The sequence below is a fragment of the Chrysemys picta genome, chromosome 18 (genome assembly GCF_011386835.1).
Source record: "Chrysemys picta bellii isolate R12L10 chromosome 18, ASM1138683v2, whole genome shotgun sequence".
Classification (NCBI taxonomy): Eukaryota; Metazoa; Chordata; order Testudines; family Emydidae; genus Chrysemys; species Chrysemys picta.
In genome coordinates this window covers 20,096,068-20,115,566 of record NC_088808.1, presented here as the reverse complement: position 1 = coordinate 20,115,566, position 19,499 = coordinate 20,096,068, and the positions used below count along the sequence as shown (strand labels likewise).

At 46.7% G+C, this 19,499-nt stretch overlaps 1 protein-coding gene across 2 annotated transcripts; it reads right to left on the bottom strand.

Annotated features, from left to right (window-relative positions):
• Positions 1-111: 111 nt before the first annotated feature.
• INPP5E (inositol polyphosphate-5-phosphatase E) lies at positions 112-17,697 on the bottom strand. 2 transcript variants are annotated; one of them, XM_008169483.4, is made up of 11 exons: positions 17,563-17,697; positions 14,730-15,792; positions 10,391-10,514; positions 9,410-9,507; positions 8,457-8,581; positions 7,562-7,681; positions 6,322-6,429; positions 6,013-6,174; positions 4,887-5,002; positions 3,512-3,648; positions 112-2,204 (listed from the first exon to the last, which is right to left on the bottom strand). In XM_008169483.4, the coding sequence occupies exons 2-11, from the start codon at positions 15,575-15,577 to the stop codon at positions 2,072-2,074; spliced, it is 1,971 nt and encodes a 656-aa protein (XP_008167705.2). In that variant the 5' UTR covers positions 15,578-15,792; positions 17,563-17,697; the 3' UTR covers positions 112-2,071. The 2 variants fall into 2 exon arrangements, with proteins under 2 accessions (XP_008167705.2, XP_042710307.2); XM_042854373.2 differs by lacking the exon at positions 7,562-7,681.
• Positions 17,698-19,499: the final 1,802 nt, after the last annotated feature.

The following is a 19,499-nucleotide window of genomic DNA, read 5'->3' as shown; positions in this document are numbered from 1 at the left end:
TCGCCCAGCAAAGGATTTATGGCACATGGCAGCAGGTCCCTTTTCTAGCTCAGTATTGTTCCCACAAGAAATCTACCTCTCAGTAACAAGCTTAATTTAGAAACCATGCCATTTGAGTAAAATCTGCTCCTCATTTTATTTGTAAAAAGAAATTGGGACAGAAAACACACTAACAGGTGCTTTAATACGAAAATGCTGAAAACACAGAAAGTTGGACTTTTCTTTATAATTTAATTTCTAGGCTATGTTTACAGTATGAAAATATCACTTAAACCAAAATCTGATTTGTTTTTTAAAGGGGATGGGGAGACACATTAAGGACCACAGGCCCATAAGGTGCTCAGGTCAGTCGAGCAAAGCACTTAAGCACATGCTCAACTTTAAGCATGTGAGTAGTCCCACAGACTTCAGTCTTGCTGGATCAAGGCTGGTGTGCTCTGCACCTTGCAGGATTGAGCCTTATATTCCTTCCATAAAGCAGCCAATTCTTATTTTCTCTCCTACACATATAACAATTCTACCCTCAGATACCACAATGAAAGTTTTGCTCAAGGAGGGATTGATACATGATTACTGAGAGCAGAATTTTTGTTTAAAACATGAAAAGATGATTGGTAATAAATCAATGAACAGTAGCACTTCTCATAGGTTTTCTTCTCAGAGTTGGGAATTATCACAATATTGTTCATGTTCTAAAATATATCTTTTCATCCAAAGTTTTTTTGTGGAAGTAGGTGATCGCCAAACACCTAATTACAGTGGAGCTTCCTCCAAACCATTTGCTTTGTATTTCCAGTAGTGATGTGGTTTAAAAAGTGTTAACTTTAGCTAATGATTCAAGCAAGGTATGCCCATGAGAAGTTTTACAGTATTAACTGTCATGTACATTTTACCATTGTAATACTTGACACTTAGAGTGCCTTTATCTCCAGAAAAAGCCCCATTAGAGAGAGAAATTCTCCACATTTTGCGGACTGGGAAACAACCACAGGGGGGACAGAACTTCTCCAAACTGAGAATCAGAGAAAGAACAGAACTGAGTTCTTCTGAGTCCTGGTTCTTGCTCTGAATATCTCCCAAAGGTCAAAACAGATTTTTTTCACCATCCCAAAGTAGCTTTCCTTAGTGCTGGCTTTACTTCTACAGTAAATCACTTTTTGCTAGATTTTTACACATTAACGCCACTGATTTCAGCTGCAGCGTCTCTTGCTGCTGCAAGCTTGTGGCCAGTTTCTCACTGAAGTAGAAACTGGATCTCTCCTGCAGAGGATCCATAAATTACGATATGAACATTGGTTCAGAAAGCCTGACTTTATCCAAGGACATGTGCTGGTTTGAGAGATTAATATGCACCCTTAGCAACAACAGAAGTAGTCAAAATAAATACTAATTAAAAGGCCGTCTCAAATGCACCTTGATTACTGTACATCCATACAGATCTTGCTGCAGTGGCCCACAACAGCAAAACTATTATGAGCAAGCATCAAGCTGGGAGAGACTGCTCAGGTTCTCTCGTTGGTCCCCTTCGGTATTTTACAGAACACTGTACATTGGGCTATACGGAAAGAAATAAACAGCTGACATCAATGCCCTCCTGAGATGGATACTTACAAAGCAAGTATCCAGAACAGACTGAATAAAACAGATGGAACCACAATTGTCTCCTTTTTGAAAAATGTCCTTGAGTAACCACTCAGAATACAATGCACCCAATGGGGCATCTTGTCTTTGGTATGGCCAACGTTGCCACCTAACTGCATCCTGCTGCTTGCAAAGGAAGTGTTGCTAAAAGTGACCTGATTGAATAAGCAGGGGCATCTGTTCTGAATATTTACTGCCTTCCTCTTCAGCAAAAGCACTCAAGTTCCTTGGATTAGCTCATGCAAATGAAACGTGAGAGCTGAAGTTTAAGACATGTGATACAGGCCACATCAACTGTCGTGCTGGTGCTCAAACCAAGACCCCTTCCTCTTGAGCTGTACCTCTGCAGCCATGGAATCAAGTCCTCTTTGCCTGGGTCTGAAGTCCTCCTTTAGGGCACCATTTACAAGCTTGTTGCTGGGCTTTAAGGTCAGGAAACAGTACAGACGCTGCTGGATTTTTGGTCCTTTATCTCCTGCCGCTTCTGAAGTTCCCTTGTAATTCGTCTCTTTATTCCGATTAAATAAAGTTCTCTGTCAAACTGCCCTGCAGCAAGCGGGATGCTACAATATAAAGAAAAGCTGTTAGATTTGTGCAATGCGCACAACTTACATTGGCTTAGAGCTCCATGATTAGTGTAGGACCCAACAGCAGCAAGAATGAACTTTTCCATTTTCTCTCGCACTAAGGCACCTGCCTGTTGCTCTAACATTAAGTGAAACTAAGTGTTTCTCTACCGTCGCAGCAAGTTAGGCTTGTTTGGAGAGGCTAGATTGAGTAGTAAAAGGAAAACATACCCTCAAACGGAGCATGAAACTTCCAGTATTAATGGGAGACATACATGAGGAAGCTGCTGTCAGCCCTGGGCTCTTAAGCATATGACTGTCAGTCAAACGGCTAACCAAACCTTTATTGTTTCTTTTAACTATGAACTGGTCCTGCTAGTCTCGTTCTCTCACTTCCAAGAAAAGTCACTCCACAGCTCGTCCCAGTTCTTCCACTCAGGCTAAGATGGAGTTTACTTATGCAGAGTCGGAAAGCTTTCCTCTTCCTCCTGAGCCCATACGTTACCTCCCATCCCGTAGCCAGGGAGCAGAAGAATGGGAGCAATGCACCAAACCTGTCTGCCTTCATGGAATCAGCAACATCTCTGTATTTATCATGTTGACATGGTCATATTACACCCACAACACAACAGAGCACCTATTGAACTCGGGGTGGGCAGGCACAACCCCACCCACATCTGAAACCGAACAAACAGCAATTTTAACGGCACTGACTTCCCAAACACCCAGTCAGCACTGTTTTCTAATTTATAGATTCTTTTACATTTTTAATTACTTGGGCATGAAACTTGCCAGCTTCGTGGATTCAAACCAACTAATGTTTACAAGCTGTTAAAATGTTAGAGACTGATTTCTATTTACATTTCTCTAGGGTTATGAATCCTAAAGGATCCCAAGGTGCTTAGCAAGCTGTATACATACAGCTCTACTGAAACGCAACCACTTCTGGGGAGGGGGAAAAGGGCAGCCCCCCTATTTCCTTGATAAAGGGCAATGAGAGCTGTCTCTCAGGTGAGCATGCCTACGTGGTAAATGCACTGGACTCAAGTTATCCCTCAGAAGGACCAAGGGGACTAGCAGGAGGGATTCTGCTATGGCCAGGCTGGGTTAAATGCTTTTTATTGTTTTCAGCGCTGGGGCCAAACATTACACAGAGAGCAAATACACTGCAGTGAGTTACAGGGGATTCATTCCATCTCAGGAGCTCTTGTGACAACATAAGCCACAAATTCCTGACTGGAAACATGTCCTAGGAAATCAGTGCAGCCTGATCGCATGCGTAGATAAACAAACAGGTCACTGACTTGTCTCTGCCGGGCCTCACTTTCACCCGGAACAGCCCGTACACTGGCCTGTGGTCTGACGTTTTGACCACGGAACAGGAGGAGTACTTCACTGCGTGGATGTCATCCTTGTGACGGCTCCTGTAGATCACTCGATCCTGGGAGGCCGAGAGAGGAAGAAGGAAGGAAGCAGATGGTCATTCCCCTTTCCTTATCTGCCCTGGAGAGAAACATTTGTTCGCTAAAGACACAGGTTAATTTAAAACCCTCCACTTTTAGAAGTGCCTTGCAATCAAAGGAACTCAGAGCCCTGCGTAGGACTCATTCTCCCCTGTCCTAGCACCCTGGGATGGAGGCAGCACACTGAAGCATACATATCTGGCACTGCGAAGCCAAGGATCTGCTTTGCATACAGCTCTATGTGTGGGTGAGAATTCCCTCTCGATGAGCTTCCATGGCTGACCCTCTGGACTCAAAGAGGGATAGCTGTCCCTGCCACATCTCACCTGCTATCTGGCAGGGGACTGGGGCGCCTAGATCCATGTATTTGAGCAGCCAGTGACCCTTCCCCTACCCCACCCCCTATGCGCCACTCTGCTTAGGATGACGTGGAAGTTCCCAGCATGGCTGTTTGATCAGGTAGACGCACGGCGATGGGAAGGGCATCCCATCAGTCCCCCATGATAGGTGGATTTCCTCCCTTAGAGAACTGCTATCCAGCTGTGATGGGATGTTCACCCCACACTAGCCTGGAAAGCGTCTATGTGGCTCAGAGGGGTGAAGGAGAGCTAGGCTTGACAAGCAAGCACAGAGAGGCTGAGGCCCAGCTAGGCAGGAGCAGGCGGGGCTGGCATAAGGCCAGGAAGCCTGCAGTCACTCTGGGCTGACAGAGGGAAAGGAAGAGACCCAAGGGGAGAGTAGAAGCCCTGGTCAGGAAGTCGGGGTTTACCCAGAACGGCGGTGAAGCGGAAGCGGCCCAAGGAAATAGCAGCAAGGTTTTGGATGGTACAGACCATGGCCGCTGATTCGAGGGTCCCTGAGCTAGAACCCAGAGTAGTGCATGGGCCCAGGTTCCCCCATCCTCCACTGGGGAAGTGGCATAGTCTTGAATTGGAGGACTGCTGGGAATGATAGCCGGTCCACCAGTCCAGTGAGACTGATACCCCAGAAGGGAAACTCTAGTGACCTGGCCGGAGGGCCAAGCCATAAAGAGGAAGCACTGGAGCATGAGAGGGGCCACACGAGCGGCCGGAAGGGCGTCAGACCACGCAGAGCTATTTCCCAGATGCAGTCAGGAGGAGGAGCCCCCGCCACGAGCAGGGAACCCGTTACAGTGGCGAAGGAGGATTGTTAGTCCATTCCCACCCCAGAAGCGTGTTTATAAGTAACCCAGTACCGTGTACGAAGGCGTCCTCTGCTTGGAAGTGGTGTCGTAGCAATCCTGCCCTATATCGAACTTATAGGAAGGGCGGAAATGAATGGCGGCCTCCTGGAACCCTTTGAAAATAGCCCCTGCAGGGGAAGGGGAGGCAGCATGAAGAACAAAGTGATTCTTGCCTCGTAACTGAGCATAACCGCATCTGGGCATTTACAACACACATTTTAAAAACAGTGTGGCAATCACAGCTAGAAACTAAACCAGCAACACACAGGGATACAAAACCGGACCCAGACAGGGGGGTTAGTTAAAGTCTGTTCAGATTAAGGGTGAATCTATAAGGGAACATTTAAAAGACTGGAGAACTAATCCTTGGCATGTTTATGGTACCTTCCATTGAAACCCTCTGCATGCTTTGCAAATCAATCAGCTCTAAGCACCCCTGTGAGACAGGTGGGAATTATCTCCAGTTTACAGAGCAGTAAACGGAGGCAAACCACACCCCACCTAAGTGCAGGGGAGACTCCCCCGAACTCCAGGGGCGCTAGGACCCAGGTGGTGGAATTAACATGACATTTGCTGCCATCACATTGTTCACTTGTGTGTTCTGCCTGCGTTTCTCTTGTCTGTTTAGACTGTAAACTCTTTGGGGAAGGACCATCTTTTACCCTGTGTTTGTGCAGCACCTGGCACAATGGGGCCCAGTCTTGGCTGGCCCGTAGGCTCTGCCATAATAGACATGATTCATAATAATTGACTACCTTGGCAGGAGCATGTGGCATGTCAGGCAGAACCCAAGAATTCACATTCCTACTCCCCTACTTTGAAGTGTCATTAGATTTGAAAGCTATTGGCTTTCCCTTTCCAGAGACAACGCCCTCACTTATTTCAGTGGCTATCCAAGAAGTAAATATATGGAGATATACCTAACTCATAGAACTGGAAGGGACCCTGAAAGGTCATCGAGTCCAGCCCCCTGCCTTCACTAGCAGGACCAAATACTGATTTTTGCCCCAGATCCCTAAGTGGCCCCCTCAAGGATTGAACTCACAACCCTGGGTTTAGCAGGCCCAGACATTCACATGCTTGGAAATCTCCAGTCAGTGGGGACTAGGAGTAGAGGGGAAGGCAGCAAGTCCCTTACCATCATTCATTTCTTTAATGAGCTGGTCATACTGCAGTAGCTTGGACATATCTTTTTCTAGATGCTGGTTCAGGATTGACTCCACGCTCTCACGATCCTTGTTTAGTCGGAAATTGAAGTCTCCAAACCAGAACACCTCGTCGAACCGAGTTGTGACATCGGCTGCAAAGCCAAGTCAGACAGGCCATCAGCCCCATTTCTGCTTTGGGGTGGAGCAGCAAGTTAACCCACAAATCCTTCCACTAGCCGCGCAGGCGCACGCATACACATGCCCAGAGACATGGATTCTGTTCACATCAAGTTACTCACAAGGGCTGGATCGATAGGGATTTGTATCTGGGACGTTCTTGGGAAGTGCAAGTGCTTGGATGGTTTTATTGTAGTCCAGTATCCTCTCATATACTTTACCATCGCCGGCTGAAAGAGAGATGCATAAACACTGCAAATTCATGTGGAAAGATGGAGATTTTGTGCAGAATTTGAATTCAATCGCCATGGATCATTATTATGTAGAATGATTGTGGCAGAGTTCAAAATGTGCTGGGCACTTTCTAAACATGTAGGATGAGATGGTCCCTACCCTGAAGAGAGTACAAACTAAAAAGGCAGCAACAGGTGAGGGATGGGGAAAGGGGACACAACATACAGAGCATTTGGTGTGTCAGTAGATGTTTGGTTTGTGACTTCCCTTCCCTCATACTTCCCAACCCTGCAATCCTCAGCTTCAAATCCAGTGTCCTTAAGCATCACCACCCCTCTGCATGAAGGAGCAGTTAACTCTCAGGATTCATGAATGTAATGTTCATGGAGGTGACCTAGTCGGTAGGAGTGATCTTCAGAAGAGATTTAAATGAGGGGAGGGGAGTCACTTTGTAGACCAGCCCTCATTCTCTATGTAGGGGAGAGTGTGGAAGGAGACAGGTGTGGGAGAGCTGGACAAATGGGGATAAGCCTGGCATCACTGGCAAAGCAGAGGAGATAGGAATGGGACAAAATGATGAGAGACAAGGGGAGATAGATGAGGAGCAGCAGCCTCAAAAACAAGGAGCCTGAATTTGATGCAACGGAGAAGAAAGGAGTCACTGGAGGGATTCAAAGCAGGTGGGATGGAATGAGAGGCAGGAGAGGATTTTAGCAGCTGTTCTCTGTATGAACTGGAGGGGGCAGAGGGAGTGTTGGAAGACCACAGAAGAGCCTACAGTAATAAAGCCAGAAGAGGAGGGTTTTAGCTGCGTGGTTAGAGGGAAAGGCTCAGATCTCAGAAACGCAGTGAAGGCAGAAGCAGTAGTTCAGACATGCCAACAAGGAGTTCATTCCACACTGGGTTTGCTCACAGCTTAAATGGTGGGGTGCGCTATGGCAAAGAGTAGATTAAAATAAGGAATTCATACACTTTACCAGTGTGAAGAGCAAAACACAGAAGCTCCATGTCAGAGTCCGCCTTAGAGCAGTAAGTAATACAGCAAATGGGCACATGCATCTTGTAAGCCAGGTGAAGCAATTTCCCCCCCCAAGCAGGACATTTGTGTTAAGTAAGTAACTGACTCACATGTGAAATGGGACGTGATGAAGAGGAAGGAAGTCCCAAAGAACGTGAAGCAGATTCCCAGGGCTCCCTTGGTTTTGATCTGAGACACAATGCGAGTGGTCACAGTGGCATATTCCACCTCTGTAGGGAGAAGGGAAAGAGAAGCTGCTGCTGCTGCTACAGGAAGCCCATTGAAACTGCACTGTGGGGAGGAAAGAGGACGGGAAGGGAGGAGGGGCAGTCATTTAATCAGACTGCTGCATTGTTTGATAGGGCTCCGAGGATCCCAGCTCACTTTACAAACTGTACATGCCCAGCATCATTGCAATACACCCGCCCTCCGGCAGGGGCCCAGCCAGGCAGTTAACAGGAACACACACCACCACACAACCGTGGAGTGGGGGAATATTCTGGCTCAGGACGTAGGGAAAACACCTAGCAAGTGCCATAGGTTTGTGAAGGTCCACGTGGCACAGACAAGACCTCTGCTGTCAAGGTGCCATCTGCGAGAGAGATGTAGCAAAACGAATGTCACTCAGCTTGTCTATCTGGGAGTCTAGCCTTCAGAAGGATGAAAGGATGCACCCACCCTGAAGGGAGTCCAGAGGCTTAGTCCTGAAAGCCATCCCCTCTGGCTTGTGGTTCATAATAAATACATAGGTTACCCTGCTCCCAAGAGGTGCTTAGCGCTCACAACCCCCATGGAGCTCTCAAAAGGCCTGGTCCTATTTGGCATGGCAGGCTACTGATCAGAGTTTGGGCATCACAGACACTTTCAGCAGGTAAGGGGAATTTATACCTTTAACTGATGCCACTCTCGGAGGTTTCCACCCATCATTACAAGCCTCCCTGTCCCACACAGTGACAGCGCAATTTTTCCCTCTCTGTAATCTCCAGCGCTTAATTAACAACATACCTGAGCAGAACCAGATGAGGTCTCTTCTTATGAACACTGACATGTAGAGAACTCCGTGTGCAGCTGAGTACAGCATGACGTAATGGGGCCCCAGCGTCTCCTGCAGACGGATCTCCCACGCTCTTCTATGGGAGACAACAAAAGCACCATGGCTACATCACAACTACACGACAAGGTGGAGGGGAAGAGTTGTCAGCCTGTGGGCAGTAGGAGAGAGAGATGTAGCCCTTGGGAGGTGCCAGAATGATGCCCACTGGTGATGAGGAGGAAGGTGAAGGTGATGGTGATGAGGAAGACAATGGAATGAGCAGGCAGTGGGGGGAACCAGCAGTGTGAGGGTGCAGCAACCGCTACCATATAAGGGTACCTCCTCTGCCAAAACAATGGCGCACTGGGCTGATCTGAAGACAAACAGCTTTTTAAATTGAGGACTATAAAACCTATAGGCAAACAGAGGAAGCACCTTGTCGGTTGCATGCAGCAGCTTTACTCGGACATAGTTTTACATATCAGTAGATCACAGGAACTGCCAGAAGGATTCTGAAACCCTTGGCAGGATGCTAAGAATGAATGCACATCCACAGCACCTTACATCCAGCCTGACGCCTCGCAGTGCCCTGGGAAGCTAACCTGCTTAAGGTCACCCAAGTCAGCAGCAGCGCTGGAGGTTCCCACTGAAATCAAGAGAGTTTTGCTATTGCCCTCAGTGAGAGGAGTACCACGCCCAAACTTTGGGGGGTGATAGGCGGTTAGGGTACTATGAGGTTAAATAAAGACACCCCCTAGAACTCGTTTTCTCCTCATACTGACAAATTCACAGATTTATGAAATATAAATAAAGCACAAGGTTTTATTCTGTTTTTGGTGTATTGAAAACTAATTTAAAAAGAAAAAAACCCCAGCAGTGATTAGCAAGTGACAAGGGTGGCTCTTCATTACGCTGTTTCTGCTACCTGTCTGGACAGCCTTCTTGAACGCCAATAACATACATGTCCTGGGCATAGTCAGGATCCGATGGGAACAAGAAGTCATCCAGATTCTCTGGAAGTTCCTGCAAAAAAAGGAAGAGATGCACAGCGTCTGTTATGCTAGCATTTGGAAAAGGAGGGGAGGGAAAATCCAGAAAAGCTTCAAGCTTAATGAGTTAATAAATCATTTACGACCACTGCTAATATTTTGCACTTACATCGCATTTTAGATCTGAGACGCCCAACATTAATCAAGTCTAATAACCTCCCTGCCCCATCACTAAGCATCACTGTACCCAGGCTGTAGATATGGAAACTGAGACACAGAAGGGGTGAAGCGTTTTGGTCATGGCCACACGATGAATGCCTTGGCCTAGTGTGTATTTTTAATTTCTCTCAAATATTTATTTAAGAAGAGTTTAGAGGCTAATATACAGACCTCTTTAAGGTCCTGATCCCAAGAGGTGCCAAGCACCTGCATCCCCCTTTGAACTCACCTAGTGTTCCTCAGTCTCTCTCCGGTTCTGTCCCTAAGTCACTTGGCTGCAGCAATCTCAGGTTTCTCTGCTGTGCAGAGATGTAGTTATGATTATGTCCCCTTCAAAAACATTCTCTCCATAAGCAATTGTGCATCACACAGATTAATAGGGCCCCAATCCTAACTGAGGCCCTAGGGAGCACTCACAATACTAATAAAAAAGCGGCAGCTCCCCGCTTCCTGCTCTCTATTTACCAAATACTACAGTTCACAGAATTTCACCATTACAACCGTCACATCTACTCAACTGAGCATGTGCAAGAGGATCCAAGGACATAGAGACTAAGCTACTCAGGCAGATGAGGATCAACATCATAAATATATTGGAAGTGACAATTTCGCAAGAAGCAGTGGCGCTAGTCCGTTTAACAAACACAGGGGGAAACATGCACCGCCAAGAGCCAAATTCAGGAGATTCATGTACCCACCTTCCGGCCTTGCATGTTCCAGGTGGCCACAAATATACCAATGCTCCGATCAGGGAAATATCTGCTCAGTTCTTCTGCTCCCAGCAATGCACCACTAGCTAGAAGGCTGCCTTCCAAATAGCTTCTGTGAAACAGGGAGAGGGAAATGGAGTTTTAAAACTCCATATTCTTAAAAAGGCAAATAAGCAAATGTTCTGGTTGCTGGAATCCTAGTTTGCATCACTCAAGAACAGACCCAAATCTTAACAATATTTAACGTTTTATAGTACTTTGTCTATTACAAGTTCCTTTCAAAAAGGAGCTAATGTTCACAGCCTTCGGAAATGCAGCATTAAATATTGAGTTGCTTCCAGGGAAAGAAGACATGACACCGCAAGAGGAATCTGGCCAGAACACCAGGGTCCATACACTCTCTTGTGAAACGTGCCACAAGGCTTTTTAACACCCACAAGCGGTCAGGTTTGTTTGATAGCTTAGTCAAGAGACAACAATTCTAGCAGCACAGTTCTACTATAACCCCTGGGCACCGGTCAGCAGGAATAATGCAATGTACTGAATCACTAATACTACTTTCTGCAGCTCCTTGGGGGTTTTCATCCCCACTGAAGTGAAGTACTGAACTGGCCCAAGCCTGCTTTAGCTTGGCAGATCTGATGAGATCCTCATCGCCTGAGGGAGCACCAGGCCCTAAGCACGAGACACTGAAGCTCTGAAGCACACAACACAAAGCAGAGTAGCTTGGAGTTCTCAGAGGTCTTCTTATGGAGGAACAGAACACTCAGGATTCTGTTTCACAGCATGCAAGCTTCCTGACTATACACTAAACCAGAAGGGACGTTTTTAAACAGCCAGGTTGTATTAACACTCTTTTCAGTTACAACATCCAATTTAGAGAGCTCTCTCTGAGCACTGCCAAAGTTGCTTGCAATTCTCTCAAGCGATCCCCACTCAGCCTCTGACCAATGCTGAGGTTGGTGTCAGGAAGCTCTGGAGGAACACGTGTCCAGTCATCTTGCGGAAGAGGAATGGACGGAACTCCAGGAAGGAACACTCTAACCAGAAAGAATGTATTAGAGCCCACCCACATTTTGCTGTATATCTAACAGAAGTATCCAGTCAGGCTCCAGTTAAAATTGTATTCCAACTCAGAGGAGAAAACTCTCATCTAGCTTCTGGATCGCTCTGACAATGCTCCACTACCACAACACTGGGTGCCATATAAGTATACCAACACGGTCGACAGATGGGATGTTATAAGCTAGTTTATTAGTTATTCGGCAGAGGAAAAGGAGAATCATCTCTGGCTGAAATTTTCTAAATAAAATGAATTTGGGAGGAGGGTCAATTGACAACTCAGGCACTTGGAAATGGTATGTAGCTGCACCTCTGTAGGTCACCAATTCAAACACAACGCAGGTTGGTATGAACAGAAGTTCCTACCATCTGCCAACACTGGCTTGTGGAAAATGAATTTGGTAGGTAGAGTTCAGTTCCCACAAAAAGTACCCCTGAATGTCACCTTTAATGTTAATCTCAGTGGAGCGTTCAAGGACTGAATGAACCATGAACACTGAACTAGCCTCTTGTCCCTAGTCTCTTTCAGTCAGGGCAAGGACACACTGGCGCATCAGTGTCGGGGACGCTTGCAGTGATGTTACCTGTGCTGTACCTGGTGTGTGGTTGTACAGATTGTTTTTTCTTCCAGTACTAAACTCATACATGGGAACAAATAGTGTGACTGGTTTGATGACCGAGCCCCACCAAGAACTAGCTCCCAATATAATATGAACTAGTTCACCTCATAAAATAAAAAAATTACCATAGTTCCTGCATTAGGGTGCAGGGAACTAAGGAGTCAAATTCAGATAATCTTATTCTCACTTCAATAAGATTTTTCTAAATAAAAGGTTTCTGGAGCCCTAAATAAAACAGTATGTGCAATTTGAAACAGTTGGATTTCCCCAACTCCTCCCATGAGTCCTGCAGGGAATCTGCTGCTAGGAATGGTCGGGGTTCAGCAGGGACGCTCATGAAAGGAGAGCAGGCTGAATTAATACTTCTAATCTGGTTTAGTCTGTGGAGCCTTAAGCCCTGCAATTAATGATTACAACATAATGTCAGGGAATGCAGGATCTGACCAATGGTCTACCTCACCCTGTATCCTATCTCCAACAGCTGCTTCAGAGGAAGGTGCAAGAAAACCCCAAACAGATAAGTAGGCAATAACTTGCCTGCAGAGGAAGTTTCTTCCTAACATCAATTACCTGATTTGTACATTACGGTATGAGGAGTTATATCCCTTATAATTATTTAGCCTCATATGTTATTAATCTTATTATTCATATGAATGTCTAATATGCTTTAGAATCCCGCTAAGCTGTTTTCTGCATCATCATCTTGTGGCAATGAGTTCCAGATGCTACCGAGCATTTGAATAAAACTAGACAATTCTCAAATATAAGAAGAAAATTAAAGCAGCAACTGGGACGGACAGATGATCGAACACCTTCCTTCTTTAGTGTTTGGAAATGTCCCAGTATAGAAACTGGATGATGACAATTGCTACTTGTTAATAATCTGTTGCTGCTTTCCGCTTGGAGGGCTGTATAAGTGGGGTTATGCTGGCAACTAGATGAGAAAGAGGACTCACAAGCCTGTTCCCTCCAAAACAACTGTTGAATCCAACTGAATGTGGGGGATAAAGAAGCAAGAGACACACATAGGAAGCACAGTAGGAGAATGGGCAATATTCAGATCCAGTTTGGGGCTCAGCTATCAAACACCCCTGAAAGCTGGAGATTGCATGAAATGAGGGTTTTGACTTGGGCCTCTCTCTGCTTTTCAAACATTTCCCTAGCTTTCTGAGCGACAGCCTGTCATTCATAAAACCTGGCATTTAGTTCTAGGCATGGGGTTCCTGGAGATACAGACTTCAGAGGGATTCCACTCATTCACTGTCTTTTCTTGGATTGATTCCCTCTTCATTCTAAAGAATACAAGCCCTTCTTTATACTCTTTTCTGTAAAATACTCCAGAAAGTAGCAAGTGGAGGAGAGGGCAAATTGTGCTCCCTTCTCAGGGGATTCTAGAAAATCTGTAGTCTAGAATCTCCTGCGAGACAAGGTGCTGACAAGCGGCCTGATCCTGTGAGAAGCTGCATACCTCGCGTAAGGAACTGAGCAGCCTCAATTCCCATTGACACCACTGAGAGTTGAGGCCACTGGGGCCAAAGCCTGCGCTAATGTCAAGCAGCTGGAAGGCATTCTCCTCGCTTTGTCCTTAGCGGGAACACACTTCCAGCAAAACGGAGAACTGCCACTGCTCTACCACATTAGCAGATGATGTCACCCCTGCAATTCATTGGCTAATTCTCTTCACTTCTGAGACGGGCAGGTAAATCCTTGGCTGGCCCTATGTGACCTCTTTTAGCAATGGACAAACACCCCCAGGCTCATACCACTCTATTTGCCAGTTCTGACAAGATCCCAGCCATCTCAATTTGACTCATAAGATCCACTTAAATGATCAGATGCCTAAGTTAGGGGCTGATCCTGAAGGGTGCCAAGCCCCTATAGCTCCCACTGAAGCCAATGGAAATGGCAAGTGCTTAGCGCCTCTCCTTTAATAAGCTATTCTTGTCTGATTTGTGGATCCTGGTAAATTGTTTACTTTCTCCTCCTGCCCAGAAACAGGAAATAAAGATGAACTGGACATTGGAGTTTTCTGATCAGATATCCCTGAAAATCATGCAGCTTCTACTAAAGAAAAAAGCCCTGTTTTAACTAGTAGTTTCAGCTAGAATATCTGGATTTTGGGGATTACCCCTTCAAAACCAACTACTTGTGTATTATCAGAAAGCTGAAAGTAATTAACTTTTGAATCATTTTTCACGTGAAAGGAAGTTACAGCATGGAAAAGCCAACATTATATTTAGCACTTATTCTGAGCTTTTCAGCTTCAAAACAGTTCAAAACATTAACCTTCACAGCTATGCATGTGAAAAGCATTCTGCTATGAAACTTAGATTAATACAGCCAGTGACTGCAATTTCTACATGTTATGCTTGTGCTCTCAAAATATTCCCTGCACCACCTGGACGCACATTGATCCAACCCCAGTGTTTCTTCCTAACATGCTGCTGTTCTGAGGCGCTTTGCCATAAAGCAGCCATTCAAAAATGTACTCACTTGCCCTTCCCATGACAGCGAATATAAGGGAACAATGATAATTTGCTCACTGGTCAAGTTACTTATTGCAGACAAACAGAATTCTGCAAGGCAGTTGGCCATCTAGTAACAAATACTGTATTCTCTCTGCTAGGAAAACATGGAGAATATACCTGTTTCGAACATCCTTGGCACGAAGAGGGGTGAGCAGGCTGAACGTAGACTTCATGGAGTCCGTGGAACAGCTATCGCAGACCATCCCGCTGTTGTGAAGACCGGTGTCACTCAGGCTGCTGCTCAACCTTTCAAACCTGCTCTGAGAATAATGTTGGTAATCCATATAATCTGAGTCGATCCTATTAGCTGTCCTCAGCACGTGAGAGGCCACGCTGAGTTCCAGGGGGGGCAGCGGTCGAGGGGGTGTTATTTTGGACAGCCGGGGTTTGCTGCCTGAAATTTCTTTCCCCTGCATAAGCCCCACAGAGACACTGGGAACCTCCGAGACCTGTTTCTCGGAATCAGAAATGCTACCCTCGTTCTTCCCATAAGGGCTTGGTTCCGAGGCATCCTGCAAGTTGTGCAAAGAACGCTGATCACCATTGAGTACCACTCTGCTCCTGGTGGGAGGACTCAGGGACGACTCCTGGAGAGAGCCATTGGAGGAGCTTGTCTCACTGGGATCGATCAGATTTTCCTGACTCGTTCTAAACACTCTCCTTCTCCTCCAGCTTTTCTCATCAAGAGATGATGCTCGCGCCATCCTGGGTTTCCTGGGAGGCTTCGGGGTGACAGATTTAATCTTCATATTGGGTTTGATTTCATCAGGGGGAAACCTTAAGGTGTCATTTAAAAAGGATTCTATGTCTGGATGGTCCTCAAGTGCAAGCACCCTGCTGTCACCAGCCTCCTTCCTCATAGCTCCACCAGCCTTCTTCACTTGCTGGTCCTGTAGCACTCTGCCCTCTGTGCTCGAAGTAATACATGCCACTGCATGTGGAGAAAATCCATTTGGAGGGTTCATTCTCCTCCCATGTACCGGTTATGGACTCCTCTCCATAGAGTCAGTCCCTCAAAGAGTCATCTTCCTTTACTGTATCGTTTTGGCTCCCAGGGTGGTACGTTCAGGTGTTTGAACCAAAACACAGAGATCAGGAATGTGAATACACCTGAGTCTTTTGCCAAGAATACAGGAAAGTTACGTGAGTAGCAAGATGCATGGCCTTAGAGGTAAGAAACCTGCAATTGCCCAAAAGAAACAGAACTGTAACAACCTCCTGAGCCATATACTATAAACACAATAAAATCATGCTCTTGCATGGCACCTTCCATCAGAGGATCTCAAAGCATTTTCCAAACCTCAACAAGCCCCCTGTAAGAAAGGTCAGTGTTATTTCCATTTTACAGAAGGGGAAATTTAGGCCCAGAAGAGTGAAGTGACTTCCCAAGGACTGTATGTGACAGAACTGGAAATAAATTCCCACCATGCGTTTTACAGGACAGGATGTTCGTTTGCTTTAGCAAAGCAGGAAATGGAAATTAAAACCACATACAAGTTACCACCTTAATCTTTTAGGCTTTCAGATGGTCACTCTGTGAGGTGATTCAGTAATGCAGGTAGGTAAAACATTCAGCATCAGAAATCAGTAAGTTTTCAATGGTCTCAGGTTTTGTAATGAGCCTGTATCACCATCATCAATTAAGGTAGACCTGTGGCTACACAACACATAGGCCACTACCACTTGAGCTGAAGTCTCTCCATTAGCTGCAGCAGCATTAGGAGTTATATGTGCCCCTCTATGGGGGACAGTCTTGGGATCCTGCTGCCCCTGGAATTGAGCCGCCCCAAGCACATGCTTGGTTTGCGGGTGCCTAGAGCCGGCCCTGTGTGTATGTTCTCCAGTGGCTGGGAGTCTGGAATGATATTCTATTCCTGCATTCACCAAGGCACCAAACATTTACTAGGAGCTTTATGACCTTTAACCCCTCCGGAAATTTACTCACCTGTAAAATGGGCATACTACTACTTACCTGCCTCAGAGGAGCCGTATGAAACGTAGGCCTCACCTGTACACAAGCTTGCATAACTTGTTGACCTGGTGCAAACCCCTCTTATTTTGGTTGAAGAGCGGCTTACTTCATGTTACTGTTCCTAACCAATTTAGAGCTAAACCAAAATAATCTAAAACCCTTTGAGACGCATGGGTTCAAATCACCATCCCACCTATTATTTTCTAAGGTACTTGTAAGAGAAGTTCTGCTGGTAATGCAAATAATAAAATTTTATTAAAACTACTCTGGTGATTGGAGCAGCATAGGAGCCTGGAGAGAATAAAGGCAGGGTTTCTTTATTAACTAAAGAAAAGAAGGACTCCAGATTGGGCCTTAATTCCGGTTCAACCCTAACACTATGCTACCCCACAAAAGGGCCAGTCACTCCCAGCGCCTGGGAAAACAACTTTTATCCAAAGGGGCTGGGACTTTTCAGTGACCTGATGGACAGTGTCTAAATAGCCTGGTTAGGAAAGGCCACCCCAGCAGCTCCCCTTTCCAGGGGCAGGACCCCCCCGAGTTGGGGCCGATAGTGCTAGTGTTCAAAACACTTCTGTCACGGCCGGGAAGTGTGTGTGCATATGCGGGGTGGGACACAGATACTGTGTGTGTGTCTATATTGGGGGGGGGCAGACACAGAGATGGGGGCAGACTGTGTCTGTCGATATGGCGGTGAGACACGCCAGTGGGTTTGTGTCTGGGGGAACACGGGCAGTGTGTGTGTGTGTGTGTGTGTCTCACACTCTGCGTGTGTTTGCAGGGGGATGCACGGGGGGGGGGCAGTGCCCGCGGGATGTGATCACACACTTAAGGGCGGGGGGGGCGCCTAGACGAACAAGGGGGGGCTCAGTGACCCTACGGGCAGGGGAGCGAGTCAGAGGCCGAGCGACCCGGGGACGGGGGGCCCTGGCCGCGGTGGGTCGGGGGCCCAGCGACAGGATCCGGCGCCGGCCTCACCTCCAGTCCGCGCCTCGGCCTTAGCAACCGGCTCGGTCGGCAGCCGCGGGCCGGGGCCGCCCCTGACAACGAGCAGCCGCGGCTCGGAGGGCCGGAGCCCGCAGCGAGCGCGCCCTGCCGCCCGGAGGAGAGACCGGCGCCTTCAGCCCTGGCAGCCCGCCCGGCCCGGCCCCGGGGCCCGAGTCTCCGCAGCGCGCTGGGGGCTGCGGCCCGGCCCGTTACAACGGGACACGGGCGGCTCCGGGCCCCCGAGCCGCCTCGCCGCGGGCGAAAAGGGGCTCGTAGCCCGCCCCGGGGAGAGGGTCCCAGCCCCCGGGAACCCCTCTAAGCACGGCGGGGGGTTGCACCGGACCAACCCCCTCTACAACAGCCCAGGCACCGGCCCTCGCTTGGCCTAGAGCAGGGGTTTCCAAACTTTAACCACCTCTGAACCCCTTTCACTAAAATGTCAAGTCTCAGGAACCCCCTCCTAACAATGAACATTTCTAGGGATTTTCTCCTTGACCGGAGTATAAATGATAAAAGCAGTGGGCTTGGAAATATAAAATTTGAGATGCTTATTACATGCTATTAATTATTTATCATTACAGTATTTGTATTACATTATGAAAACAGCAACACTCTTCCACGATCTGACTCTTGTAGCTCGTATCACTTTGAATAAGCCTGTTATAAGACAAGGCTCCTTGGTTTCGTACAGGAGTATCACATGTGAAACAGTATGAAGGTATTTAAGAAGCCAACTCAAAGAGTTCCTCCTACGCAAGCATTCAGGTCTTGAGCAGTCCAGGCAAACAACACATGTTACAACAAAGTTTAAACTTGTTCTTCATAATAATTTTAAAAACAATATTAGCTGCCTATTTAATTTTGTTGTTCTTATAAGGAGTCTTGAAGTTGAAATCTCCTCAGTGTGATAGATATGCTTGCTTTGAGCTGCTCAGCTCGTGGAAGTCCAGGGGCACCAGGCTGCTGGCCCCATGCTGCTCAAGGACCATAGGGACAGCTCTGTCCACCCTTAGGGATTTTTTCCCCTCGAGAACCCTGTCACATTTCGCGAACCCGTTTGGGAACCACTGGCCTAGAGCAGCGGCTCAACCTTTCCCGAGGACTGTGCCCCTTGCAGGAGTCTGGTCTGTCTTGTGCCCCCCCCCCCCCTTCACCTCCCTCAAGAGTTACTTGCTTACAAAATCAGACAAAAATACAAGCGCACAGCACACGGACTACAAAAAAGACAGTAAGCAATTTCATATAAATAAAACAATCCATTGGAAGGTAAATATTGTGCGTACGTTTCAGTGTATAGCAAGTCATTGTCTGTATGCAAGTTTCAGTTGTACCGGCTCTGCTAGTGCTTTTTATGTAGCCCATTGTAAAACTAGATGAATTGATGTACCCACAGAGACCCCTTGTTGAGAACCACGGGCCTCCCATTTCAGCTTTTCAACCATTTAGCAAGATGCCACAAGGGATTAAACATGATATACTAAAAGCAGCTATTTCTATGAGATAGGATACAGAATTTAGAAGGGATGTTTCAGGGTATGAGACAACTGAAAGACTTTAGGAAGAAATATTGTCTATAGGCAGACACTATTCCACAACTGTCCATTACATGGTATCCTGCAGTTGCCTCTAACACAGTCAGTTCTGGCTGCACTACAGTGGAGCGCTGGCTGAAGTAGGTATGGCAATTCTTGTTTAACACTCATCCTTTTTGACCCCTTAAACTGTACTAATTATACAAGCAGATTCTCACTAGAGTTTGCAAAAAAACTGGGTTTTTGGCTATGTTCTTTCCACCATACACTACAAAACTTCTCACCTCTGCAACTCTGGAAAGGAAATGTTTTTTAAAAATATAAAAAGGTACAGCAAATTACTAGGATTTTTGAAAAACTAGCCCATGAAGTCTGAATTAATCTGCCATATCAGTA

Coding starts and splice junctions, on each gene's coding strand:
- INPP5E (XM_008169483.4), bottom strand. CDS start 15,577: ATGAACCCTCCAAATGGATTTTCTCCACATGCAGTGGCATGTATTACT. Junction 10,515..14,729: donor GCCAAGGATGTTCGAAACAG/GTATATTCTCCA, acceptor CCTGTTTCACAG/AAGCTATTTGGAAGGCAGCC. Junction 9,508..10,390: donor GGAACATGCAAGGCCGGAAG/GTGGGTACATGA, acceptor CTTTTTTTGCAG/GAACTTCCAGAGAATCTGGA.